The sequence below is a fragment of the Furipterus horrens genome, unplaced genomic scaffold, assembly GCF_987537825.1.
Source record: "Furipterus horrens unplaced genomic scaffold, mFurHor1.1.pri manual_scaffold_6, whole genome shotgun sequence".
NCBI classification, from domain to species: Eukaryota; Metazoa; Chordata; class Mammalia; order Chiroptera; family Furipteridae; genus Furipterus; species Furipterus horrens.
The window spans coordinates 4,630,584-4,643,025 of record NW_028327176.1 but is presented as its reverse complement, the minus strand read 5'-3'; the positions used below and the strand labels follow the sequence as shown (position 1 = coordinate 4,643,025).

The 12,442-nt window shown below is 56.1% G+C and overlaps 1 protein-coding gene across 2 annotated transcripts in view; it reads right to left on the bottom strand.

The window, feature by feature from the left end:
* The window catches only part of GREB1 (growth regulating estrogen receptor binding 1), a 63,703-nt gene that overhangs the window by 30,791 nt on the left and 20,470 nt on the right, over positions 1–12,442 (bottom strand). For both annotated transcript variants that reach the window (XM_090280922.1, XM_090280923.1), the window contains exons 7-15: positions 10,982–11,095; positions 10,359–10,502; positions 7,629–7,814; positions 6,347–6,697; positions 5,400–5,528; positions 4,599–4,724; positions 3,786–3,983; positions 2,901–3,081; positions 1,143–1,338 (exon numbers count right to left, since the gene is read on the bottom strand). In XM_090280922.1, coding sequence (XP_090137048.1) covers positions 1,143–1,338; positions 2,901–3,081; positions 3,786–3,983; positions 4,599–4,724; positions 5,400–5,528; positions 6,347–6,697; positions 7,629–7,814; positions 10,359–10,502; positions 10,982–11,095 — 1,625 coding nt within the window. The remainder of the gene's footprint in view (positions 1–1,142; positions 1,339–2,900; positions 3,082–3,785; positions 3,984–4,598; positions 4,725–5,399; positions 5,529–6,346; positions 6,698–7,628; positions 7,815–10,358; positions 10,503–10,981; positions 11,096–12,442) is intronic.

The window sequence follows — 12,442 nt, the reverse complement described above, 5'->3', positions numbered from 1 at the left end:
TTTCCACGCTCTATGCTGGTTCTATGAACAGTCAAATCAACTCTCTTGTGTTCCACTGTTGAGACCAACAGAAAAGAATGTATCGAACCCATTTTACTCACATGGACGTAAAATTCCTCCCACACTAAGCGTCAGAGCGTAGCCGGGTTGGGGAGGTCGCTAAAATTACAAAGACACAGACCTTCCCCTCAAACAGCGCACGGTTACGTACGTGCAAGGGCCATGGAGCCGCAGGCCTGGGTCACATCCCACCGCCCCTTTCCAGCTAAATGGCTTTAGGTGAGTGGCTCAACCCCACCCCCACCCCTCTCCGTCCCATCGTCCCCACTGGTAAATCAGAAATCCTGGCACCTGCATCTTAAGTATGTTCTTGTGATGAAGCCCTTGGGACAGTGCCGACCTGGCTCACGGGGACGCAAATGTCACATAAACAAGTGCCGTCGCTGCCACTCAGTCCAAACCTGTGGGACTGTAGCCAGGCTTGGGAGCCTTAAAAGCTCCTCAGGTGGCCCCGGCTGCTGTGGCTCAGTGGATTGAGCACCAGCCTGTGAACCAAGTGTCACAGGTTCGATTCCCAGTCAGGGCACATGCTGGGGTTGTGGGCCAGGTCCCCAGTTGGGGGCGCACGAGAGGCAACTAATCTCTCTCTCTCATCGATGTTTCTCTCCCTCTTTCTCCCTCCCTTCCCCTCTAATAATTGTAAATAAATAAAAACAAAAGCTGCTCAGATGACCCTGAGACACTCCAAACAAGTCCAGAAACCACTTTCTGCTTATTCCTTGTGCCATTAACTAGAACGTCACCCCCCAGAATCCTCCGGTCACCAGAACTGCCGTGACCGTCTGTTCTGATGAGAAAGGGCACGTGAGAGACGACAGCTCGCCCGGTCTCGTGGGTGTGCGTCCCGTCTGAGGAAGGAGCCTAACCTTGTGGATGCGGCCACAGCACCAACGGGGACATTTCTAAGGCTTCTGGACAAAACCTTTTCTGCTCTAAAGTGGAGAAGCCAACGGATATATTTCAGGAATGTTTCCAACGACCAAGAAGGATTAAAATCTACCCCTGGGTCAAATGAAAGATCGCAGGAGCTGGGATCCACGGGACCCCCACGTATGCCAGTTCATCAAGATCGGGGCACTCACGTCTCTGTGGGAGGCGGGCCAGTGGATCTCGTTGTAGGGGCTGATGAGGGTGTGTTGCGTCTGCAGCGCGTACGGGAAGGAAGTCACGTGCAGGGTCACGATGTTGGGGGCCTCCTTCGCCTCCCTGCAGTTGAGGAGTCTGTCCACCCATCCCACAGACGGGTCACTTTGCGAGTAGAGATTATGAACAGCGCTACTGAGGGAGGAAAAGGGGGAGACAGGACCGTGCGTGGAATGACTGATCCTGATCGATAATTGTCCAAGGATCAAGCAATGAGTGAGTTTATAACTAGCCCCCCTGACGCTGCCAACAATCGGAGCGTGTGGGTCTGCCGCTGACAAGGAAAATAAACATTTCTTAAAAGTCTGTACCACAGGTGCCTGTCAGGGACGCCCCTGCGGCTCGTTACTTATTAAAAACTCGGCCAGGACACGGTATTTGTAGAGGATTACCTGCAGGAAACACACCCATCCCCTCCCCCAGAACAGGGACTCTCCCCTTGGCCCAAGCTGTCTCCTTAAATTCTTCTCCCTAAAGGCCTACTGACTCTGCAATAATCCAAAGCAGTTATAAAACGATGGAGTCCGTATTCAGTTTTAAAATATAGGAATGGAGCCCTGGCTACTGTGGCTCAGCTGGTTGGAGCATCGTCCTGTAAACTGAAAGGCTGTAGGTTCGATCCCCGGTCGGGGCCTACATGAGGGGCAACTAATGGATGTTTCTCTCCCTCCGTTCCCCATTCTCTAACGTCAGTATGCATGTCCTTGGGGGGGGATTTTTTTTAAGTATAGAAACGGAATGGCATCATTTTGAACAGAGGGCCAAAGAGACCAGTGCCACTGAGCCCGTCTCTAAGGGACCATAACCTCAGCATCCTCATCTGGAAATCCAGGGCAATAAGAAGCATCAGTGATTCGCCTTTTGGGTGGCAGGCAGGGGGCCACTCGGAGAAACCTACCCTCAAAATAAATATTCAGAACATACCTTTTTATATAATTCAGGGTGATCAGATTCCCCCAAGCCCACACAGGGGCCCTAGGCTGGAAGCCCTTTATCTGGGTGCTCTCTGAGGCTCTGGCCAGCCCTAGTCTTCTGAATCTGTGCTGAACCGAAGCCTTCCGCCACGATCTGACTCGGGACCTCCCTTCCCTCCTCAGCCACGTCAGTGGCAGGGTCTAAATGCACACCCCTGGGCCAGTCTCCTGGAGGTGACCAATCCCGACAGACACCGGAGTCTTGCCAGGCTCCCAGCTTCACACTCTGAAGCTCATCTAGATGTACATTTATTTGAATTAACGCCCCTCCTGAAGAAGGATCGCACCAGCTGGGACCCACAGGCCCGGAGCCAATGGGGCCTCCCTCAGGAAGGGGCCTGGGCTGAGCTCCCCCTGAAGAACCACGCCCGCCCCATACTGGTCTGGGGCTTTGTTGCTGAGTGGGGTGCAGAAAATGTGCCCCCGTGTGAAAATCGGGCCTTCATGCGAGGCGGGCCATGCTGCCAGCACCATCCCACGGCGCCCAGCCCTGTGACGACTGCATTCCCTCCTCCAGCCTCAGTTTACACAACAGTGCCATTCAGAGGCTGCGCTGGACACCCGCGATGACGCCCAGCTGGAAGGTCTGAAGCGCGGCTCGGCGCCTGCTGACTGATGCCAGCACTCACCCTCCGAGGGCCGTGCCGCGTCCCCGGCATCATCACAACTACCATTTGGAAGAAGGAATGTGCTAGCCCTGCCCCGCGCCCACGTCACGCTAACCTCACGAGATCCCAGTGGGCGTGGTCGTGGATGAGGACGAAGAGCGTATGCGGATTCTGGAAGGAGTTCTGCAGGAAGGACTTAAACCTTGTCGGGGCCTCGGCATCCAGCTTCAGAACATACTGTTCCACCCTCTGCTTGGTCATGTGCTCCTCTTCCAAGCCGAGCTCCAGTAAAACCCCTGCGTCACAGTGAAGACACGTCACACACACTGTCGCAGCTTCCGCTCACTCCGCGGACGCCTGATGAGCATGGCTGGCACTGTGCACGGCCCGGCTACAGGACTGCGTGAGACGCGGGTGAGTCGGGGACAGGTCCTACACGAGTGACAGGGGCGAAACTGCCTGTCCAGGGGCTGGGCCCAGAGACAGACAACTAATGGCCGGGAGGTGCACAGCAGCGCGCCCAGGGGACACAGCAGAGCTGGCTTCATGCAGTGGCCGATCCCAGCACGGAAGCAGAAGGAAGGAAAGGGGAGGGGAGGGAAGGTCCCACGCTCCGGCAAGGTCATCTCCCAGCCTGGAGGCCACCGGGCCACTGGGTGGGCCAGAGTGACTCCTCTAAGATATCGACTCTCTGTGCAGTTCACATTTAGTCCCTTGAAAGAGGAAGGAAAACGCGTTCACGCAGGACATCCACACACAGGTCATTGGCCTGAGCGGGACAGAGTGAGAATTCAAGCTGCCTCTCCCTTAAACAGACGACAAAGTCTTGGGTGAGTCACTATCTCTCAGCATCAGTTTCAAGATCTACAAAATGGGGGTGATAATTCTTGCCCTGCCTACTTCAGAAGCAAAGACTGCCGGCCAAATCCTGGAGTGAATTTAAGCAGACAGAAACGCCCCCCCTGCCGATATCCCAGCTCACCCCCCGGAGGGCCCATACCCGAATGCCAGATGTGGAACAGGGTCTGCTGGTAGGCCACTTCTGAGGGGGGAATACAAATCAGAAAGTCCACCTTCTCAAAGGACCCCAAGTCCAGATTCTGGGTGCTGGAATCCGCGATTGAACACACGTGGGAGAGGACCTTCTGGGCCACGGCCAGCTGGAAGGGCCGGATGTGGAGGGGCTCCCGGCTGTAACCTGGAACCAGAGCTCGTGAAGATGAGGCGCCCAGGAGCAGAGGGCCACGGCCATGGACCTCTGCCAGGGAAGATCTGTGTGTCCCCCATCTTACGCATGAGGTCACCGGGAAGGGGAACACACGCCAATATTTCTTGGGTGCCTGCTCTGGGCTGTTGACCACGAGAGGCATCTCCCACACCTGCCCCCATTTAATCATCAAAGGATGAACAGTGCTCAGAGGGCACGGAAGCTGTGACCTGTCCTTCTTGGAGAGGACAAGGACAGCACCCTAGGGAAGTGGACTCTGAGCTTGGACTTTGGAAGAGGTTGCAAGTTGTCAAAAAGACAACTTCAAAGACTTCGTATGAATAAACATTTCAACAACGCATTGATGAGATGGACTCCCACACAGAAATGTGCCTCTCAGGAAAACTATAGAGGGTCTGTTTCCGGGTAAACTATCTCTCTCGTTAGGAACTGGAATTAAAATTAGACATTAGGTCTAGTCTGATCCTAAGGAGGAGCCCTGCCCTCTGGATGTGCTTCTAACATTGCTTCCTTGTAGGCCCAGGGGTCCCTGGACGCTGCCTCAGCTGCCCAGACCGCGGCCACCAGCTCCTCCACTCTACTCACCTGTGCAAGCCGGGACCCCACCGACATCCGGGGATGCTGATATGGTGGCAGAGGCAGCAGGGAGTGAAGGAATGTGGCCTTGGTGTTCCTGATGAAATTTGTCCAGCAAAATGTCAATGTCAGCCTCTGTCCAAAACAGAGTAACAGAAATGGGTTTTCCATCTCGTGACGCCGAGCAAACGTCTGGGAACACCTACAATGTATCAGGCACTGTGCTGGGCCTGGGTAACAGAGATAAAAAGAGGACCTGACCTGGCCTATCCAGGGGTCCAACCCTGGTAAGGAAATTACACTGGGACGAATAGGTGCTAGGACGGAAGGAACAATGACTGAAGGACAGAGGAAGGTGTCTAAGCCCATCCTGGAGAAGGTTTCTGGGACTACGCGTGAGTCTGCGGGGCCGGGGGAGGTGGGGTGAGTAGCCAGGCGAAGAGCAGAGAAGGGCACACTCAGCCCCCACGGAACGAGGCCCAGAGAGCACACCGCTCCGTAAGAAGCTTCGAGTAGTTCAAAGGGGGAGGCAGGAGGGTGTGGAGGGACACACAAAGGAACAGGCTCAAGACCCTCAGGTCTCCCAAGGAGACGGAAACCACAGAGAGCCTAGGAGAAGCCACAGCCAGCGCCCACGCCAGCCAGGGCCAGAACCGCTGACGCAAAGACCAGAGGGGACCCCTGCGCATGCGCGTCAGGGCAGCCTCAGCAGGTCACGAGGGACGGGCTCCACCACGACCTCCCTCTCCGGGTCTGTTTACTTCTGCCTGATCCACGTGTGAATTTGCACCTGTCTCACTACAAGCCCACCTGGACAGAGGGTGCTGAAAAAGGCCCCAAAGGAATCCACCTTCCCCGTAAGCAGCTCGTAACTGACTTCTTTCTGGTACTCCGCTGGGGTGAGAAGGCTCTCGGAAAGAATCCGGGCTTGGTATTTCCCTGGAAAACAAACAGCACGCTCTCCATAGGCCCCTCCTTGATGGCAGGTGTGCCTGGATCTCTCTCCCCCTCCACCCCCAGTCCCGGCGCCAGGCCTGGCTAAGAGCAGGTGTTCGTGGTGGTTAAATGAACAGGCGGCAAACACCGTCCCGGCCCCGTGTCACAGGAGGGGAACCCAGGGTACTGGCCTTGGAACCTGCCTCTCCCCTGACTCAGGAGCTGCGTGGCCTGGGTGAGTTACTGGCACCCAGTCTCCCGTCGGGAATGGGAGGTTGACCACAGCCGTCCGCCTCGTGGGACTGTGGCGAGGATTAACAAGACCATGTTTACAAGACGCTTAGCCCAACGCCTGATGCACAGCAGGGGCCCCGGGTTTATGACCGGATAGACTACTAAAATCAATGTAAAGTAATCCTTTTAAAAATACAGAATACGGTTTGCATCGAAGAATGGTGAAAGACAACTCAGACGTTGCACAGTAACAATGTGAGTTTTTTCAAGTAAATTTTAAAAGATACAAACACTTCAGGGTTAAAACTGACAACACCTGTTCCCATCTCAATGGACGGTTCCTGTTCGAGTCCAGTGGCCCTGGCTCAACTCCACAGGGTGGTCCCTGAGTCCCTGCTTTCCCCCGACCCCCCACTCAACACAGGACTCCCCCTCACACCCTGAAGGTGCCAAGCTCCAAATGCACCTTGAATCCGGCCACTTCCCTCCACGTCCGGCAGCCCAGTCCCAGACGCAGCCCCGCCGGCCGACCCCAGCAGCCTCGGGGGCGGAAGCGCAAAGGACGGGGGGCGCGCAGAGAGCCTCACCGGTGACAGCGATGCAGGAGTCGATGGCCGCGTTCCGGCAGGCGCAGATGATCACCACGTAGTTGGTCTTGGCCAGCTTGCCCTCGACGAGCAGCCGGAACATCTCGGCGAGGCCCTCGGCCAGGGAGTAGGTGCACTCGATGATGTGCACGCTGTCGTTGCAGGAGCTGGCGGCCAGGCCGGCCAGCCAGGGCAGCTGCGCGGGGGTGACCGGCGCCACGGCGCTGGGCGCGGCCGGGAAGGGCGGCGGCGGCGCCTGCTGGTACTGCCGGATCTCCGTCACGTGCGACTCGCGCCACGAGCGCAGGAAGATCTGCTCCAGGTCCTCCATCAGGGGCACCTGGTCGGCCGCTGGCAACACAGGGGCGCGGCGGACGCTTCAGCGCGCGCCCACGTGCCCCCACGCGCTGCGCGTCCCCCTCCCGCCCCACGCGCAGGCTTCATACAAATAGAACGCGCAATTCCGGGGAAATGTGCGTAAGCTAATGTAAAAACAACGTAAACTGAGTTACTTACATTAAATCGTATTATAGACCGCTGGGAAACCCAGGGAGGACAGGACGCAACCCTAATGTCGCCTTCTTAACGGAAAGAACTACGTCTATTTCTCAGTCGTCCCCACCCCCACCCCCACGGGCAGGTTTTAAGTCGCTGAAAGGACTGCAGCCTACACTCCAGGGCTGGTCTGCTTCCCTGCGCGTCACACCCTAGCCACACGCCCAGCTGTGTCAGGTCTTCACAAACAGCACTAACAACGGGCACATGAGGTTGCAGCACCTCCGGGTACTCAGCAAGGCCTCTGCTGTGAGTCCTTGCCTTGCTTCCGCGGCGTCAGCGGTATAAACAATTCTGCAGGATGCAGCTCTCTGTACAGAGCATCATGTCCTCGCCTCAGTTCGCACAGGTGCCCGCCAGTGCCTACCGTCAGACTTTTCCTAGGTGGTCTACTGTGCCGACCTCGATGGCGCTAATGGCATGTGACACGTGCTGCCAATCACTGCCTTGTGCTCAAACCCAACGGGCAATCAGTCCTCACTCAGCTCTCAGCAGGTGAATCAGTTTTGAATCATCTTACATTTTGACCTGTTGCAAGTCCTCCCCAGCCCCTCGGTGGTGGCCACTGTGGTCCCTAACAACATCTGTCAGCCTGTGCCCTGGCTTTCATTTCCACCAGCCGGAGCAGGTCTTCACAGTGATGGTCAGTAAGGAGGGCTCGGGCACGTCCCACCTCTAGCGATTATGCCACCAGAGGGTCCCAGGAAGCGGGCGGAGGGAGACTCACCCAGCTGGACCAGGTAGTAGACAGTGAGCAGCAGCTGCATCTCCTCCGAGATGGGCTGTATCGCGGAGGTCCCGTACTGCTCGTACACCCGGGAGACGGCCTGGGAGTTCTGGTAGCACGCGTACAGAAGCGGACTCACCACGACATCCTTCAGGTTTCCACACAGGTAAGGGAAGTTCCCGTGGCCTGCGGAGGAAGAAGAGCATTCGCTCATCACCCAGCCTCGGGCCCAGCCCGGGGCCCCACGAGCGTGCATCTCGAAACGGGATGGAGTGAAGGCAGGCAGGCGGGCCGCTCTGGAGTGACCTAGTGCCGCTTCCGGGGACATCTTTGCTTTCCCACCAGTGCTGATCTGGGGCCTCGGCTCTCCTCACTGATGGGGCAATAACAGCATCTGCTTGTTCACTTAGGCCTTGCGTTATACGTGAGCCAGTGGAGGCCCAGAGGGTGGTGCCCGAGGTTGAACGGCCACCGTGGCGGGTGCTGCCTTCTGGATCTTTGCCAGGCTTTACACCAGCCTGAGCCTTCCGCCTGACCCCATGTTGGTTTCCGCTTCAATTCTCCCAGAACTCTCCAAGAAGCGGAACCTGGGAAATAAATTTCTGTGCAGACCAGAGACGCTGCATCCTGACAGACTCAACAAAGGCTTTAGCAAAGGTGACAAGATGAACCTGGTGATGATTCTCAGAGATGGAAGAGCCAAGGCCAGGTTCAAATCTCTCCTGTACCACCCATTAGCTCTGTGATCCCCGTTTCTAAAACGGGGTAAAGCTATGAAGTCCACATGGGGTTCCTGAGATGAACAAATGTAGCAGAGGTGCATGAGGGTCCCCTGAAAGGCCGGGCCTTTCCGCAGCATTTCCGATTCAGGAATGGGGCCTGATCCTAATTCCAGGGCAGGCTTGGGCACTCACACCTCTAATAAGGTTCTGGTGATGCCGGTTCCGCTGGCCCACAGTTTGGGCAGCGCTGCTTAGGGACATTACGGCTCCTACGAGGCAGCGTAAAGAGTCCCTTTGAAGGGAAGGATGTGATATTTGTCATAAAAGAGGCGGAGAAGCTGCGACGAGGCCCAGAGACAAGGACGCTGCGGTGGCTTCACGGGGAAGGTGCAGGGTTGGATCTGAAGTCCCAGGCAGGGCTGAGCAGGTGGTAGTGGGGGAAGGAGCCGGGAAGCAAGGTAGTGACCAAGAGGGTTTCCGCTGAACCAGAGGGGCCATGGCAGGAAGCGCAGTGAACTCGGGCACAGGGAGGGCGGTCCGTGGCTGAGATCAGTGGCGGTTAGACGTGGGCCTGCCGGGCACCCGCCCCAAAGGCTCTGAGGTTCCCGGCTCAGCGTGGGAGCAGTGCGCCCTGCCCAGCCCCCACGCCCTGGGTCCAGCCCCGCTGTACTCCCTTGCCAGTGTGTTCTCAGCGTCCACCACAGACACACATGGCCATGCCAAGAACACATGGGGCGTGACTAAAGGCTGACCTTCATTTGCGTTCGTTAGCCGGCGGGGCCCAACGGATGGCTGGCCCTGCCTCATGCCCAGTTTAAAACCCAGAGTTGTGCCCTTCTTCCTGAACACCCTCTACATGTTTAGTTTTAAGAAATGAGAAAGGAGTGGCCTTTCTTATTTCTTAATTAACAGTAAGATCTCTCTCCCACTTTCCTACCGCCCCTCTCCTCTATTCCTATAAACATGATGCCAAATACAGTATCAACGTATTTAAGAAGGACCTGACTGCATGTGTGTGCACATGTGTGCATGTGCGTCTGTATGCTTGTGTGTGTGTTACTAGATGCCAGCACATGGTACCGGTGGGTGCTATCACCTAACAGGTCCTGCCGCGTCCTCACATTGCAAGGCCTCCCACTTCCTGAGAAAAAGGGATTTCTTTCACTGAGCCCCAAATCGACCTCCACATCGTGTGCATGTGCCCACTGACCTACACAGAGATCAAACCTAATTTGTGTCCTGACTCCCCAGGGTGACCGTGGCTATCTTTGCCCAACCAAAGTCAGAGTCCACAGTCAAGAGGACAGGTGGCCGGGGGTGAGAGCAAGACCATCCCCAGACCAGGGCTCCTGGTCCCATCATCAGCAAGCGGCCGAGGCTGCACCTCTAAGCCCTGGTTCTCAGCACCGAGCCTGTCAGCGAGGCTGAGCGAGTGAAGGAAGGAAAGAGCAAATGGACAAGCAAATGAACAGCCAGGAATGGAATCGTTTCCCTCGGGCCTGTTGTGCAAAACTGACAAGCTCCCTGACTGCTGGCATCTGATCGGGGGCTCCCCCATGACGGGCAAGTCTGCTTGGGTCTTTTTATTTTTTATTTTTATTTATTTATTTATTTATTTTTAGAGAGAGGGGAAAGGAGGAAGAGAGGAAGAGAAACATCACTGTGTGGTTGCCTCTCACTTGCACCCCCAACTGGGGACCTGACATGCAACCTAGTCATGTGCCCTGACTGGGAATCGAACCAGCGACACTTGGCTCGCAGGCCAGCACTCAATCCACTGAGCCACAGCAGCCAGGGCTTTCTGCTTGGGTCTTTCACTGCCCTGGAAGGAGTCTCGGTGTGTGTCTCGGGGACACCCTTGGAGTCAGACTGGAAGGATGTCTGCATGTTGTCCATTTCTCATGCATCCCTCCAGCCCCCCACCCCTTCCGCCTCCACCTCCACCTCCACCTCCGCCTCCGCCTCCGCCTCCACCTCCACCTCCACCACGCTGCCCGGCTCTACTTGCCTTTAAAGATCACCGGCCTGGCCTTGCATATTTTCAGCAGGTTGTCTGGAACAGCTACCGGCTCTCCAGCGGCCATAACAGGAAAGGTGACCGGAGCTGGTCCCACGAAGCCAACCTGGGGCATGTAGGACATGGCCGCGCTCTCTGGAAACACACCAAGCGTGTTAGGGAGACGCAAAGACAAGGCAGCCCCCCAGCAGACCAGACGTGAGGCCATCAATGCATCTGCTGCAATGTGACCCTCCCCTGCCCCCCACTGAGTCTTAGAATCACAAATTTCTGAGATCGAAAGCATCTTTAAAGTCATGGGGTCCAACCATCCCCACCCAAGGGTCCAGTCTCCTCTTTGTGACCCCAGAAAAGTGACAGGCAAGATCCTTTTCAAATTCCTTTGCGGATCAGGGAACTCCCTGCCATGCAGGGAGCCTGGGCTTCGTGAAGCGGCGCTAACACGCTAACACGCTAACATGCTAACACGGGGGAGAGCGAGCCTTCAGTGGTACCGAAGTCAGCCTCCCTGCCATCGCTCGCCACACACGAAAGTGCGCGCACACACGCCCACCCTGCAGCCCGCCGCCACTCACACCCGCGCCTCGGATCTGCAGCCAGCCCCGGTCACTTACCGTACTTGGCCCTGCTCCCACCACCCTGGAGGTAGCCGCCGTCTGCAGCTGATGGGGATCCTGGAGACCACCCTTTGTGCCGCTTTTTGGGGGGCCCGGAGTTTGATAAGATACCTAGACAACATTCAGAAGGTAGATTAAGCTGTCTCTAGCCGTGAGCTTCAAGAAAACATTCCCCGGACTTGGAGACCACGTACTTATTACACTTTTTAAAATCACAGTTTACAGTGGGTGTTAGCATCTAGGGAAGTATCTAGGCATAAGGAAGCACCCTGTCCGCCTCTGTAAATGTTTCATTCCAAGGCTGCGCAGGTGAATGAAATTCAGTCCGTTGCCTGCGCTCCGTCACCTTGAACATGGGATAGTAAACGTGCTCTGAAAGGTGCCTCGATCAGGACTAAAAGGAATCCGTGTAAAGCGCAGTCAGGGCCCGATAAGTGATTGCCACCAAGACCCCCACATCATCATCATCACCATCTCACATTCCAATGTATTAATCACGCACGCCTCCTGCAGACAAGGCGCAGCACATTCAAGCCACCACCGCAGTCCCACCACTGGGGGGCAGTACTGCCCCACCGGTGCTCCTCTCCCCACCCCAGGCGTGAAAGCTAATTTCAGACGGAAAAAAATCAACGGGAACAGAAGCTGGGACCCACTGCTGTTCATGAGTCACCCTGCCCACACTAGATGACAACATGCCCATGACTCACCTACGTCGTGGGTTATTCTAGATATCAAGAACTGGTTACCATATTTTTGGGACCAGTTTTTTGGTGCAGAATTTCCCCTCCGTTTAGAGCTCCGTGGTCAACCCTGAATGCACATGACACTCACCTGAAATGCGTTTAGAATCCTCGATGCCCAAGGAAGCCCCATCCCACCAGGGCCCCAGCACCTGCCGTGGGGGAGGGGAGCAGGCGGGCTGATAACCCCCAGGCCCCGCGTAAGTCTAAGGCAGCATGGAGGTTGAGAACCACCACGTGAGCAACATTTCTCTGATTTCGGCCCGAGGAGGAGCTGGACAGAACCGGCAGGACCTGTTAAAACTGCCCGCTCTCGGCCCCGCCTAGGCCTTTAGAATCAGATCTCAGGAAAGATCTCTGGAGAGGGAGAAAATGCCTTCTTCACAAGCACACACTTCCGCTCAAACTCACTGCCATTTCAGAGTCATTGCTTCACAGTCTCAGAAAAGGGATCCAAAATTCCTTTCTCCTCTTCTTTAGACGGACAGAAAATTAATTTAAAAAGGGAGTAAAGAGTGAAAACCATAAAGTACTTTGTCTACAAAGAGCTTTCAAACAGGAGCCTCCTTCGCCCCCGCAGCCTCTGAGGCAGCTACCGTTCTTGCTGTTCTGTTCAGACCCCAGCTCCGCGCCCCCCCACCTGTCCTCAGGGGTCCACAGAAGAGCTCCCACAAAGCCCCAGATGCCGCCGCCTCTCGAAACCACATTGAACTGC